This window comes from Athene noctua, chromosome 19 (assembly GCF_965140245.1).
Source record: "Athene noctua chromosome 19, bAthNoc1.hap1.1, whole genome shotgun sequence".
NCBI classification, from domain to species: Eukaryota; Metazoa; Chordata; class Aves; order Strigiformes; family Strigidae; genus Athene; species Athene noctua.
Window position 1 is genome coordinate 4,325,486 of NC_134055.1, and position 16,044 is coordinate 4,341,529.

Below are 16,044 nucleotides of genomic sequence, written 5' to 3' on the forward strand. Positions count from 1 at the left end.
TATCTCTCTAAAGGCTGAAAAAAAAAATAAAGTATTTGGTAAAAACAAGCACCTGCTGTTCAGCGCAGAGAGCTGAAGACAGAGGACAGCTTCAGGATCTTTGTGGAATGAGTTTATGCAGAAAGACAGGCCATGAACATTGGTCTCCTCCTCCTGAAAACAGCAAACAAGAATAGCCCTTTTCTTCTCCTCCTGTTTGTGCAGCTGTAGTCTTGCTGGCAAGAGTGGAAGGAGAATGAGCTTGAATCCTGAGGAAAAAAACCCAACAAAAAACAGTGAGTTCCTGGGAAAAGCGGCCTATCTCCTAGACTTGTGCATTAAGGCTTTTGCTTTGTTCTGAGATTTGTGCTCAGACATATCATTAGCATTCCATGCTCACTCCTTCCTCATCCTCTTTACGTGCCAGTCACAACTGCAGGGGGTTTTAAATAATAAATTGGGAAAAATTTGATAGTACAACTAAGAAATACAACAGCCACACCCCAGCTACCACAGCACACCTCAGTCGGTGGACAGAGGATATTGGCTACAAGGTGGACAAAGACTGGTTTTGGTAAAGTTTGGACAGAAATAGTAACTTAACTGCCAGTTTTTGTCAGTTAGGTCTGTATATGCTGTTTTGGCAGCCCAGACAGCTTCTCTTTACTAGAGGCAACAAATAAGCACCTTGTTAAAAGAACATACAGCTGTTATCCAGGAACCTCCTTAGCATATTTGTTTTCAAATCCAAGTTTTAAAAAAATTAAAAAAAGAAAAACCAAACCAGGGTGAATTGTTTTCCTAAAGCAAGGGAGAACAAACTCCAGGACACACTGTGCCAGAGATAAGGCACTCAGGTTGCCCCAACCTGCCCCCGTGGCATGTCCAACTGCTGAGGGGAACATTCAGCAACTGGTTTAAGTGGCCAAGTACAGAGTGGGGTTTTTTTCCTTGTAGTTAACACCATTGGCCTTTGATTACAGAGACGCAGAAACTTGGTTTTACCATAGAAACACTTCTAGTGTCAGTATTTATTTTTACCTTAATATACATTTATACAGGCCATAATAAAAAGGCTATTACGCAACAGTTCAGTGAGTTATTACCTAGTTTTCAAGAATAACGCATGCAATTACAAAGGAGAGGTAGAAACACCGTATTAAAGACCTAAAAATACAAACATTATATAAACAAACACTTTCAAATTAACTGTTGGAATTTCATACAGATAAATAAGGTAAAAAGTACATTACTCTGTCAAAGTAAAGGAAACACATGGTTATCCGAACACTGAAATAATATTTTGATGTGTAAGCCCTGTACAACTTTTGTCAAATAGTTCAGACCACTGTGTTTAAGAGGATTAAAATGATTTTGTCCTGGAGAATGGTTTATTCAAGTATTCAAGCAGTTGAGTAACAAAAAAAATGTCCCAAAAATAAAGTACAGGAACCATTTCCAGAGAAGCTGACCTGCCTAAATACTCTGCAAATCGCTGTCCTGATGGTCTCATGGGATGCTTGAAATGATAATGCCTATAAGGCTAAATGAAGCTTCCCACCTCTCCCCCAAAATGCACACAAAATAATCCTTATCTTTCACACGCTGTATGTAGATATTCTACATCAATTTATCAGCATCACAAACCCCAACATTATTTTCTGGTTTTGCATGGTTCCTCACAGAACCTTTCAATTTACAGTATTTATTGTAATACTGCCCAAGAAACAAACTACAGAGAACTGTCATTATACCCCTAGAGACTGCAGGCATTAATGCACATATCGCATGCACAACAAAAGATGCAACCAAATCTCTATAAAAAGCAAACAACCAGGAACTCAACATTGCTATTACTGAGAAAGTCCAGAGCAGTAGTTACTCAAGTATTAGACAAATAGGTATAAAATGGAAAGGTTCACATGAATACAAGTTTTTACAGTTTGTTTGAAAGTCTTCTAGAAGCTACATTTGAAATTCTGAAAAGAATTTTATGTACACTGAAATGAAATTCAGCCAAGTCCATTGTGCCTTCTTTCTCTAATTTGTTTTTATATAGTTCTTCAAAAATGAATATACAGTTGCTTTAGTAAATTAGTGCAAAACAAAATATTTTGGAAGAAGATCATCAAACTGTATCCACATCAGCTGAAAGCCCACTGGGGATTTCGCACAGATGGAGAGCAATTTCTTCCCTCACCACCTTTCCCCCGTGTAAAAGGCGCCTTCTCGCCATCCCTTCTTAAGACAAGCTGAGCCCTGTTTACAACATGTGAGCTCCAACACAAGCCAGCTTAGCCCCGAGAGCTTCAAACAGCACTTGCACATGTTCAGGGTTTCCCAGATTCACTCCGCCACATTTTACTGGCAACTTAAAAATATTTTTCACAAACTTTTGAGGGAATCTTCTGAGCGAAATGTCTTTTTGTACCTGATGCAGAAGGATCCACTCTTTATAAACCTCATGAGGGGAAAAAATAAAACCCAAACCCCGATCATTCAAGTTCAAAGCACATGTACAAGGATCAGTTTGAAATGTGAAGAGAGATTCTTTTAAATTCTGTTGCTAGGAAGAAAAAGGAGCTGCTGGATCAGTAAGGCAAGTGTACTTTTGGAATTTCTCCTCTTTGAATATGCTGCTGTTTCTTTGGTAGTCACCACAGAACTGTTAAGAATCATCTTCCACACGGGGCAGAACAAGGACAACAATTAAGCTGTAGTGAAAAAAGTGCAGTATCACTGATGTGGTCCCTTATGTTCACGCCATCTGGTCCTCGGGATATCCCTACTGCTCGTATACAGCCACTGTGCTATAGCAAAGTGCAGAAAGCCTTCGCTCAATGCTAGATTTATCTGCAGAGAGAGGTAGAAAATAGGTAATGATGTCAGTGTTATTTTACGATGCATTAATTCCATGTATTTTTTCCAGATTTTCATTATTCAACGTAAACTTACACTTGTGTACATTTTCTATATCTGCAGGGTCTTGCAGTATTTTAGTCAGTCCTTCCAGCAGCAAGGCTGCTTTATGGTATCGATATGTAATATCTTCAGTTTGCTGAAACATCTCATCCAGAGCTGCCGACTGAACCTGGAGTAATTCGGGAGATTCAGTTACATAAACTGCATTAAGCAAATAATTAATTGAAAAATTCAAAATGAATGGTATAAAAGCGTCATTAAGAAACTATTTTTGAGCCTTAATTTAGCTGATCCATTTTTATAACTGCAAAACAACAAAACCAAAGTCTGAGAGAATATAGCACCTATGTTGTATTAATTAAGGATATTCTGCACATATAAGCTATAAAAGCACTTTTTGATCTTTTGTGTTTACACATGTTACAACAACATATGAATAAATCTGCTTGTTCTTACACCTACATTCTCTTGTAAAGACGACAAATTAATTGTGCATGACTACACCATTATTGCTGGTAGCTTTTGTGTGACACCTATATTTAAAAGACTTCCACCTCATCAAAAAAGCAGTTAAGTTTCCTGTATGGTTACTGCATCTGCACCACAGCAGATAAAGATTTGATCAATTACATGAAAAAGCTTCCACGTTTGCTCCTGTTTTGCTTTGTATGGACAGACTGATCTTCAAATTGACTTGGTAGATTGATGAAGCTACTTCTGTTGCTTCTATGCTTTAGTAAGCCTTAGTGGATGAAACTTCAGCACACAGGGTTGTGTGGCTTCAGAGTTCTTTCTTGGTGTTTATGCACCAAATGTGCTGATGTAGGGGAAATGTCCCTGAGGAACAGCATCTGCCAGGAACTTTAGCCACAGTTAAGGCAGGACAGGAGAGAGAGTGAAAGACTAACAAAAACTGCCATGGACAGAATTCTAGAAACATACATTCTATTTTCTGGTTACGTAGAAGAGGTAGGCGAGAGAAAGAAGCAATTTGTCTCAATGTCCTATTAATGAGGTAAAAGGAGTGACCTACCATTTCTACAGCACAGCTGTAGATGAGTTTCTCTGCAGTTACACTGTTGATTTCATCAATGAACCTTTGCTTGTCTGAAAAGAATCGATTCAGCTTTTCTGTCAATTTCTTGCACATGCCAATACAGAATTTGTATCTCTCATTGAGGCTTTTCACAACTGGAAGAAAAGCAAGAAGAAATTAAAAAAACCCCAACAAACCCAACTAACAACATAGCCTAAGTTCAGCTTTTCCCAGCACTAGCAAAGTCAATCTCTTTAAACTTCCGCTTCTAGTGTTTATTTACTTGGCCACTTCTGTGAATTATGCATCAAATAATTTCCATTTCAAGTTAATAACCCCATTTCTTAACAGTTTGCAGCTGCATCTTTGTTTACTATCAGAATTGTGCAATTGTACGGATCTACAATTCTCATATACAGAAGAAAACAAATATTGCAACTTAAGCTTTTTGACTGATGTATCAACAAAGAAAATTCACAAGCAAAGCAAAGATTATGTTGCATGTACCTTGCTTAACAGCAGTGGATGGGTTCAGCTTCCCCGATTTGACCTGTGCTTTGGCAAGATGCAGAGAAGACGCTAGTAACTGGGCAGCTTTCATATACAACACCAGCTGCTCTACTTGTCTAGGGAGCAGGGAGAAGAAAAAAAAGTAATTATGAATCAAAACACCTTTCTTGAACACAGTCAAGCCACGGGCAGACACCACTTTTTAATCACATAGGACCCAGCAGCAGCAGCAAAGGAAGACAGATGTTTAAAATGCAACTCCACCCCTCCCTTCCCTTCACAAACACTCTGTCACGGGTTGAGAGTACATCTGCTCATCTAGTAGCTGCAGCAGCGAATACGAACTGCTTTAATGTAGACATTTTAAAAAGGAACACTTATTTGTGGGGACTAAATGCCCGGGGTCAATGTCTTACCACAAGCGACTGGGTGTATTTTTCTCACAGCGTCATTTCCTATGACTCTGGAATTCTCAGTGGTGAAAAGCAAACACTTTGCAGAGGTTTTTTGGTGTTTTTTTGGGAGGTGGTGGGTGGTGTGTATGTGTGTGTGTTTGGTTTTTTTTTTCAGGAAGAAGGTAGGAAGTGGAACTGACCTTTCCTACCACTCCAGATTTCTCTTATTTCTCTTTGCTTTTGATTTTGTATTAGGGCTGATTGGTTCTGCTGAAAAAAGGTTAAATTTGGACACTCCCTTCCCCCTTCCCAGCCGCCACCTCAGTGCCGTTTCAGCCTGATCAACAGGAACAGATGAGGGCTCAGATCTGACAGAAGCTGGAACACAAATTTCCAAGCTTAGAAGTGCACTGCTGCACCTACAGCCTGAACTCCTCACCACTTTCCCTAACTTACATGGCAGACAGGAAAACAGTCTTTTTATTTGTCCGCTAGCAAATGTGTCTCTATCTCTGCTCTTTCTGATCTGCCTTCAGCTATTAAATACTTACTCCTATGAAAGATTCTATACAGTAAAACAATCACTCCCAACAAAAAGGGCATAGTTTGAATACATTTTTAATGTATTCAGTATTCACTAATTCTCTTGATACTATTTGACCGCATACTTACCCCCATTCTTTGCTTAGCTGGCTGATCTGATCAACAACTATGCTCTCTTGGATTTGGTACAGTGATACTGCAGAAGTACACAGGTCTGGGTTTCCTCCTCGTACTGCTGTCAGATCCAGAACACATTCTGTAAATGTCAGCATCATGTTTAGATGACGCAGTGTATCTGTATGTTCTCTCTGTCAGAAGGAAGGACAACAACAATTTAACGACTATAAGCCATAAGGCAAACAACTACACTTAAATCTCTTGCTAATCATTTGAAGATTTGATGATATGTCAATTCTGTGCAGAAATCCCATTGTAGTAGAGCCAGCACTAGGGACTACAAAACCAAATGGGTCCAAACAGATCACAGATACTAACTTGCACTCTCTTTGTTATTAATTTCAAGATACTGTAGCTTATACTTAAAGAGTTTTTCAACAAAGCTAAATGAATTGGGACATGGAGTGCTATGTTTTTTGAAACCTGAGCAACTAAAGGAATCACGAGTGGGACATATTACTTGTTATTATATTATCAGCACATCAAAAGTATGCTTGGCACTTGTATGAGAAGCCAGGAGGAACATTTGGCTTTTATTATAGAACAGACTTGATACCCAGAACAGAACTGATCTAAAGCTTCATACTTCTCTGCTTCAGTCTAATTTACACTTAGATCTAGAATTACATTGTGTTAAAAGGTGGCTGTTGCCAAAATTTACAGTTTAAACTGAACAACTTCAATTGGAGCTAACAACTCGCTGCTTCTTCAGGACTAAACCAGATACTACACGCATAGTTTCCGCTCAGAAAAAAAGTTAGCCTTCAAAACTAATCAAATACATCTTAGCAGTATTTATAATCTTTTCATTAGTAATGCAGGTCTAAGTACATTTTAAACTCTGTCTGTGGGAAGAATACAGTGCCCTGTCAAACATTCATGTTATAATATATAGATTCAATAGGGATCCAAACACCTTCCAGCAAGATGTGAATGAGAAAACAGAACAGCAATCTGTCTTGAGAAATTTACAGTCCAAGGATAGCATTCTGGCGAAAGACCACCCCAATTTGTGTTTTTAAAGTGTCACTCCTCCACACATTTTAAAAAATATAGGACAGTCTTCCTACAAGTAGGATTTAATGTCATCCGCTGACTGTGAAGAAGCAGTTAAAAACAATGCCCAGAGGGATATTGCTACTGTCAGCACCCACGTCCAGAGACTTGGCATTAAAACAGAGGCCTCTCTGGAAGGCTCTGGTGAACAAAAGCAGTCATATGTTCCTTTGGTTACCTATTCACATACACGAAATGCCAAGAATAATTACCAAAGAGAAATCTGCCACGATTGATACAGGAATATTTTCAAGATCTTAAAAAGGAGTATGTGAGATAGTGAAGAGGAAACTACAAAGTGCACTGAGCAGTCCTGGTTTTATCATGTCTCTGTTTTAGCAGCATTATACGTCATAAAACATTAAATTATTTTTTCTATACCTCCATTAAAGTTTCCTCAGGCAATTCGGGAGCTTCAAAAGTGATAAAGCCCTCTAAGCTGGGAGGCGAAGTACCATAAGGCATGTACTTCAGACTCGGAGCTGCCTCAGCTCCCGGCGGAGAAGAACCCATATAAATACCAGGAGGAGAGCCCATATATACACGGCCACTAGTAGAGCAGAGAGAGCCTCCAGAACTGTTTGATCCAACTACGAGAAAAACAACACACACATTCAGTCTAAGAGGTTGTTCCATCTTGCAGTGCTGGGGCTGCGGATGACAGCAAATGACAAATCAGTAGTCATTACAGATTCACTCTTGGGAGGCTCTCCTCATTGTTCCTTGCATCACTCTGTAGAGAAGGCAAAGGCTACACCGTAAGGAACAGTGACGATTTGTAACACAGATTCTAGGAAATGACTGACGAGGATTCCAAGGCAGAGAGTCCAACAGTACAGACCAAAGGTTGTGCTACAGTTCACAAAAGTACACTGCTGCAGACTCCTGCTCATCCCGAGCAGAGGAAGGCCTTGAGATCTTTGCTCTCGGGCAACACAGCCAACACATGCTGAACTGCAGCCAGCTAGCACCCCTTGTGTGTTGTTTCTGGTACAATGCACAGCAGCAGGCAAAAATGCAGAATCAGAAGTCTAACTTTTCCTCTCCACCTTTGTCATAGAGGTCTATTACACTCCCTGAGGTGGATAAAGCTGCATACACAGGAGGTTACACACTGCTGTACTGTAAATCCATGCCTCTGGCCCTCTCTTTAGGAGAGAAAAGGCAGATGTTGTCTGACATTAATCTCCACAGAGAACTTTTACTGTATGGCCTAGAGGATCTACGGGGCAAAGCAGTAATCAGATTACTGGCCCAAGAAGTGGTCAAGCCTAAATACTGCGTCTGAGAACAGTCCACAGCTGTCAGGAAAGTCTTACCTGAGGTGGTTCTTGTTCTGAGGACCATATGGGTGCAGGTAGGAGGGGTGGCACTGCTTGGAGGGGACCCAACAGTAAACATGACAGCCCGAGAACTCACCCCGCCTCCCATGGAAGGAGGTGCCACTGCAATTCCATAGGCCCCTGCTGGAGCTGGAAGAGAAAATTTCAGCAAGTTAGTCCCTATTACATATAATCATACCAGTAAGTAATTACATGCAGCAAATTGGAGCACTGCAATACAACGTGCTTTGATGTAGATCCAAGACTTGGACTAGTTAGAAGTTCTGACAGCAAATAAAACAAGCTGAGTGCCTTGGCGACACACAAAAAGAGTCAAGATGTATTCTACACATATCTTTTTACTTTTAATCTCTCTCCCTGCTTCACTCTTGCCTAGAAAAGATTAACAGAGGCTCCCTCTGAGAGTCTGAGGACACCACCAGTCCTGCAGCAAAAGATACAACAGAAATATTCAAAGGCAGCCCATGACAGGTTTGGAGGCTAAAGACCAGCCCTATCTGCAGAACTCCCTCCATCTGCTCATAAATGAGGCAAAAAGTTCTGGTGGCCACTTGTGGCATGGGATAAGCTGGGGGAGGGAGGAGGGGGGGAAAAAAAAAAAAAAAAAAAAGACCCAGAATCAGAGTTACATCAACTGGCTTTCATATGAAAATGAAATGGAATTAGGAAATGAAACAGCCACAAATATTGTATTAAAAATGAAAATAAAACCAAATAAAAAAATAAACCCCCCTCTAGCCAGTATAGGCAGTTGAGATATTTCTGTGTTTAGCACAGAAATAGATATTTTCCCGTCTCAGTTATATAAAGCTATGCTAAAAAAATGGAACATATCCCCTTAAAGATTAAAAAAACTTCTGCGCCGAGGCTGAAAATTGTCAGAACCAATTATCAAAGTTGGAAGCAGAACTGTATCTAGTTGGTGCTTCATAAACAACCCTGCACATAAAGACAGCTCGGATATATCGGTCTGCTCCTTACCTGTATCCATCGGTCGCTCCGTGTTGAGGCTGTCTGTACTGCCTTGGTATAACTGGCCACCAAGGGTAGTCTTAACCTGCTGATCCGATAGCTTCCCAGTACTAACAGACCTAGACAGAAAAACATATGAATTCACAACAAAGTTCTTTAATAAGATCTTCCTATCTAACCTGCAACTAAGGATGACTTTCAGATTGTTGGTATTTATTATAGAGAATTCTTCAACAAAAGTACAGAAAGACTTGAAACCTCACTGCCCATCATGGACCTACTAAAACAGAGTTAACCATAAAGAGATCTTTTTCTTTTAAAAATTTATATCGCAGATTTTGTCATATAGATTTTCAAACAAAAACTGAATAGCCTTCACAGAGGCAATGAAGTTCCATATTCAGATAATCAAAAGGGAACTAGACAGCAAGACAAAGCACTCCAGGAAGTCCGTGCTATATTTATACACAGTACAAAATGTTTCAGTTGTACACACCAAACCTCAGCATCTCCTCACACCTCGCTTTTTGCATGCTTTTCCCCTCTAAGTTGCTGTGTGCAAGTACATACTTCTGCCAAGTTACCCACCCAACTTTACAGGTTTTATGCCCTACAGTGCCTACCTGCCGAATGTAGTTTTGCTGTGCTGTTCTCCTGCCTGCTTTTCACCTCCTTGGGGCGAGTGGAAGTGTGTGAAATCCCTTGGGTCACTGATGTCTTTAGGCTGCAGCGGGGTATCCACCAAGCCCTGGCGATTAGCCAGGGCCAGCAAGTTCGAGGATGCTTGAGTTTTAGGTATTTTGAAAGGAGCTGTTGCCTTTAAGAATCAAGACCAAGAACATACAAAAACCAAAGTCAGAACCTCAAAATATTCTTGGGAATGGTTTCGGGCAGTGTGTTACCACTTCCTGTTTTACTGACAGTGGCAAACTTAACAAACCTTAGTAGGAGAGCCAATGATCGTTGGTAAGGGAGTTTTGAAGAGCCAGTCTGAACTCCTAGGTGACGATCCCATATGTTTGGTTGGTGATGTTCCCAGGCTACCTGGCCTGCTTGGTTGTGGAGAATGACTGTATCCATACCCCGCATAGGATGGGCATACGGGGTCCGAATGCTGCTTTCGGAGTTTCTGCTTGTTTTGGTAAATATCTGTGAGAGTAGGAGCACTCTGCAACCTTGCTCCCATCAGAAGTGACTGTGGAGACTGAGATGGTGGTATCGGAGAACCTGTGGGGAAGAAAAAAAGTCAAGTAAAATGCTACTTGCAGTGTTTGGTAAATGTATCAATGAAGCCCAAAATGCCAGAGATCAACATTAAACTGAAAGGAGATGGGAGTGCAAACATTGTGAGATATGTCTGATCATCAACTCACGAGAACGGATTTAGCCTGTTGGCTATTTGGACTAAGGCTACGTTACACTGATGGGACATTCAAGCTGCCAAATAGGCAAGATTTCAGGGTGACAGCTGTACTGGCAGCTGCAGGACCTCTGGCAACCTGCATTGAGACAAATAAAGTGGTTGGATACAGCAGGAATGGCATAACCAATATGGAAATTTCAAGTGCAGCCGCCAAGACTCTAGGTTGAATAGAGGTTCTCAAGTACTGGAATTATATTTTTGCAAACAAGAGCATGAATGCAACATTGCATGTTAATGATTTGTTTTGTACATAATAGCTTCATTTGCAGAAACAAAAGGCAGCTCATCTCATCGTTCCTGCAAGAAAAGTAGGTACTAAAAAGAATCAAATTATTCAGATGGAACAGTCTGAAATCATTATTTTGGGGAGTCATTTACTTTTTAGTCTGTCAGACTAAATCTCTTCCAAAAGCTTACTATATACAGAGGAAGTCCACACTTAAGTACGAGTGGAAAGTTTCTCCTAGAGGAAAAAATCTATAAGCACCATTTAAACAGAGGGCTTCAGCAAAATATTGCTTATGAACATCTCACCTACTCAAAGGTACCCTTCCTCTTTCAAAATAAGGAACCTGAGATTTGATGAAATGGTCTCTTCCTTGTGGTATTTTTTTGTCTCATGATGAGGAACTGTGCAAAGTTACAAACAGTACATCAGACTTCAGCTTTATGGCCACAGCTTCCTAGATAAAATGCTTATCTTTGTAACCTCAAAGAACTGACACTGAAGTTTCACTCACGTTTTAAAAAAAAAAATCATTAAAAAAAAAAAAGTCAAAGCTGAAAATGAACCAAACTAACTAGGTAAGATTTTTAAGAGCTGGCCAAGACAATCTTCTGAGATAGGCTCCATTTTATAAATGTACGCTCAAAACTTCTTGCAGTTTGCTCAGTAAAGTGCCCAGCTGTTAAGACACATCTTTTAACCTTCTTAAGCCTATGCTTTTGCTAGACAGATTTTGAATGAGCCACTTCACCTTGATTTCATTCCACTCCATTAAATGGTATGTTTTAGAATTGCCTTTCTGGCTGCAGCTCCATCAGAGGGATCAAGTCTATTTCTCACTAACTTCCCAGCCAAGAATCTGCTAGTTTGAAATCCCTTTGCTTGTCTGTCTCACAGCACTGAAAGTCCTCACCTGTTGTTTCAGAAACCAGTCCTGAATCTCACTGGTTACTGGTTCCAGTTGCACTGCCACCACAGGAAAGGCTTCTGAGTCAGAAGTTCGTCCTCTGCTGCCACTGGCAGCAAGAGCAGCTCAATTAGTTCAGAAGCTACATTACGACAGACATCTTCAGTCCTTAGAAAATCTCAGTACAGATGACCTCACTTCACCCAGAGCAAAAAGACAGCTTCCCATACCCATTTAAATGCTGAGAAACAGACTTGCTGCAATTTGTGGTATTTTACAAATAGCAATACCACTGCATTCATTTGAAATTAAGAAATGAAGTCAAGCAGGAAAAGAATGCAGGAAACAGATGAAGAAATGAAACATTTAAAATCCTTTCAGCCATAAAAACAGTGCTGTGGTATGTAACAAGTACAAGTCAGTTTGACACTGGCAAAAGGCACTAAACCAACAGCCCTACAGAATTCTATCCAAAGAAAAGATGCAACAAGAAAATCATACACATTACTTTGTATTCTCTTCACAGACCCTTTGGGTTTTTTAAGAGACGAGACTGTTTCAAATCTGAGGATTCACTGTTTCCTTGTCTTTTGTTAACAATGCCAATGGCATAGTAATTATGAACACACTTTTTGAGACACATCATAGAAATTATTTCATATGGATGAAAATATTCCCAGGTATTTGAAACATGGCTGCTCCAACAAATGAAGGCTCTATCATCTCCAGACGATTTTGGAAAGTGTTTAAATAGGGGAAAAACCCACAATGCAGTATCAACATCACCTCTTAGAAAGCCAAAATAAAAAGTATAACTAGTATTTCAGGTAACCAAGAAAATGCACTCAAAACATGCACAGAGCAAAAGAACGTGTTGCTGAATTTCATATTCTTATGCTCAACCCTTCCGGCATTACAGCACGATTCCATCTTTAACAGTCTCAGAACATCTTCAAGTCCTATTTTTCCCTGATTTTTTTTTTTTTTTTCCTGCTGGCATGCCATAATAATTTATGACTTGCAAAGCTTACTGAATGCTTAGCAACACTAACATCAGATCCCAGTGAACTTCCCAAGGGAATGATGAAAACGTGCTGCGTGCTGTACACTGGCAGTTCTTCCTCCCTTTTCTGAGGACTGGCATGACAGAGCTGGTCTATCAAAACCAGATTCTAGAAGCATGTTACTACCATTCATTATAATCCATCCACTTCCATCCCTGTTTAAAGACAGGTATTATCAGAGTCGATTTTTCAGCTTGAGAAAAAGAAACTTCAGTCACTCTTTTACTGTGTAAGGAATTAGTTATGGGGAAAGATGTCTTGATACAGCCACAATGGGTTTAAATTTCTACAGAAACTCAGTGTACCACTTACCCAGTGTCTCCTACTAACCCACACTAATGTAGTGTTGGCTCTCTTCCCCCTTCACAAATGCTGTAGAAGCTCTATCAAAACAGTACCGGTTGCGGTGTCCAAAGTCACTCACCTGAGAAGTTTCTACTCCTTGATTCATGTCCTTGAAGCTGTCCACAACAACAGTGCCCAAGCTGCTCAGGTATGGTTCCAACTACGCAAAACAAAATCAAAATGTGAATTTATACTTTACCTACAAATTAAGGTAAAAAGCAAAATAAAACCTAGTTAGTTTATTTCTGCGAGTAATTTAACAGAAATTATTTCTGCAAATGTGACCTAGTTAGGCAGATTTTGGTTTAAGATAGTTTCAAGCAGGAATTAGTGTTCTGAAATACTGTTCCAGTTAAACCTTTACTAATTGCTAAGAATCTGTGGGCTTACCTAGTGGTGAAGGAGAATATGGTCTAGAAGATCCTGTGGATAACCTGCGCCCAACACCCTGTGTAGTGTCAGCTGGCACTGGAGAACAGGAGCCCATCTTCATGAAGCCCATTGGGCTAGTATTTGAGCGTCTCACAACTCCAGTTCTAACAAGGTGAAAATAATGGTTACACACCTGCTATAGTAACTGGTTCCCTGAGATAAGCTCCAGAATCCCTGAAGGAGTATAATGATCAGTTAACGAAAGTACCAGTATTTAAAGAGAAAGCTATGACGGTGAAGCTTATTAAGCTAATAACTTAAGCTAAGCTTCCCATATTGAAAACAAGCAAGATTTAACTCCCTTTGTTCACACTGACTTGTTAACTTTTGATGCCCTAATAATCTGCTAACTGGAGAAAATTACAAGCTACCCCCAAGTACATGGATTCTTAAACTTCAAACAACTTGATCACCAAATTCTGAATTTTACAATCAAGTGAAATGTATTGTTGCAAATACCCATTTTTATGTCAACAAAGACTACGACAAAGTTTTCATGCTGGGTCTGGTATACAGGTCAGGTAACTGAAAACAGATTATTTAAGGGAAAGGCACTTCCAACTGTAGCAACTATTGTAAAATCAGAGATCCTGAAAAAAAAATAAATGCAAGGAACCAGGGGTTTTGTTTCTGTTTGAGTGGTCTGTATCTGAGTCTCTGACTTTCACCATCCTGATCCTGTAGTCCACAAGGCAGAGAATAAGTCTGGCACACTAGAGCTTTGTAATAAGACAAGCTGGTTAATTAGCATGCCAAAAATTGTTTCCTTGATATTCTACAGAACAATGCATTCATCTCATTACTACGTGTGTGAAAACAAAACATAACTTAGTACTGACTTTCTAGTTCATGATATCATGCCATATAATACACAAAGAAGACTATGAAAGCAAGAGCTCATCTTTTTACCTTCTTGGGTTGCACATGAGTGAAAGAACAAGCTCATTTTGTTTTTGTGAAAAATTTCAAGTGCCCATCCAACAATCCTGAGATTGTGAAGGACTATTATTTGTTATCATTAAAATGTCTCTTCAGTATGTTTTTGTGCAGAAAAAAAATGACATCAGTAAGAAAGCATGTACATCTGTCAGGGTAAAAACACAAACTAGAACCAAGAAAAAGGAGTTTAAAAAACCCAAACTCACCTTGGTGATCCGTGGGGGTTTGACACAGGGCTGGCAGTAGAGGAGAGGTTCTGTTCTATGCGCTGGTAATTCCGCAGCTGAGTGGGAACTGGGATAGGTGCTGTTTCACTGCGGGGGGATACCGAAGGCTGACAATGCCTGAAGTTGGAAGGTATGGAGACAGATGAATATAGGTAGACAGGTCTGTCTTGGAGTTGTACCATTGTTGAAATTTCAATAAAATCTAGGAAACAGGCAAATAAGCTGTTTCTGCACTCCCTGTGTGTGCTATGATCTTAGCTTGTCCTAACCTAGTTCTAACACTTCACAGAGGAAGGTCAGGAACTGTATGTTACTACCTACCTTTCTTATACTGGCTCGTATCAGATCGAGCCGAGGGCTCAGGACTAGCTGAAGCCCTTCGTCACGCATCGCAGCAATCTACAGATTCCTCCAACTTCCTGCCAACCAGCGCACTCTGTTTACCACGCTTCAAAATAGCGTTCTAGGAAAACCCACTGCACTAAGAACAGGAAGTTCAGCAGCAGGGCTGGAATGTGTACAAAAGCCACTAAAGCACAGTCAGAGATATCCCAAGAGAGACACTGTGAACTTGCAAAAGGAAAACATGTTATGTAACCAACCCTCGACAAGATGACCAAAACCACACACCTGAACATTTATCCACAGGCTCAAACTGCAGATTAGCATTACTCAAGTTCAAGCAAAGTGTCAGTGACCTGGCTTACCTCAGTGTACTATCTGATAAGGGAATCAAACCACTGCAACGTAATCAGTTACCAACACTTTTAAAGGAAGACAGAATTCAATGGAAAGGATTTCAAACGAATGGACTTTTTGAAAGATAATCAGTTTAGTATCTGGTCCTTTATTAACCTCTTCAGAGAAAGATTAGAAATTCTTAGAGGAAATGTGGAAAAAGTTCTACCACAAGCTCTAGTAAACAAGCAGTTACAGCACTCACTGCATGGCTACAGCTGAACTGAAATCTGAGTTTCTGATTGTGTTTGTCCTATTCTCATTGCTACCTCTGAGAATGAAATATTACTTCCTAATATGCACAGAACTTCCTTTGCAAAAGACAAGAAGTTTGTCCTTTTATTGCTACCCAGTTTCCAGATACTACAGAGCCATTTGGAAGTCAGCTGTGGAAAGGTCTCACAAGTGGAAACCACACAACAGCAACGGGCAGCCTGCTAGGACTAACACAACACACTGAGGTAGCACAGGGAGGCTCCCTAGGCCTGACCTCTGGGAGAGGGGAAGCAGATGTTATTTAAACTGTGACAGTGACACTGAGGAGGCCATGAAGGCACTTTAACTTTTAAAGTACTCAGCACAGAAAATGCCTTCCCCTGCTCTCACACAGCCCTGCAGGCGTATCCAAGCAAGCTCTGTGAGCCGTGAGCTCGCTGGAGGCAGCAATGCTGTGCTAACGTGGTGGAGAGGCACGGTACAGTACTTGGCCCTCCATCAGGGCTCCCCAGCTCAGGCCCAAAGCTAAGCTCTGGTCAGGCATCCTTGAGTCTGATGCAGTTTATTACCGGTTAGAGAAAATGCAGTACAGAT

The 16,044-nt window shown here is 40.4% G+C and overlaps 1 protein-coding gene across 2 annotated transcripts in view; it reads right to left on the reverse strand.

Annotated features, from left to right (window-relative positions):
* Positions 1-978: 978 nt before the first annotated feature.
* The window catches only part of ULK2 (unc-51 like autophagy activating kinase 2), a 41,394-nt gene continuing 26,328 nt past the window's right edge, over positions 979-16,044 (reverse strand). For both annotated transcript variants that reach the window (XM_074922571.1, XM_074922570.1), the window contains 13 exons: positions 14,476-14,613; positions 13,289-13,434; positions 12,978-13,058; positions 9,874-10,160; positions 9,557-9,750; positions 8,943-9,052; positions 7,938-8,090; positions 7,000-7,208; positions 5,515-5,693; positions 4,445-4,563; positions 3,935-4,092; positions 2,935-3,070; positions 979-2,832 (listed from right to left, as the gene is read on the reverse strand). In XM_074922571.1, the coding sequence (XP_074778672.1) occupies positions 2,765-2,832; positions 2,935-3,070; positions 3,935-4,092; positions 4,445-4,563; positions 5,515-5,693; positions 7,000-7,208; positions 7,938-8,090; positions 8,943-9,052; positions 9,557-9,750; positions 9,874-10,160; positions 12,978-13,058; positions 13,289-13,434; positions 14,476-14,613 (1,978 nt within the window). In that variant the 3' untranslated portion in view covers positions 979-2,764. The remainder of the gene's footprint in view (positions 2,833-2,934; positions 3,071-3,934; positions 4,093-4,444; positions 4,564-5,514; positions 5,694-6,999; positions 7,209-7,937; positions 8,091-8,942; positions 9,053-9,556; positions 9,751-9,873; positions 10,161-12,977; positions 13,059-13,288; positions 13,435-14,475; positions 14,614-16,044) is intronic.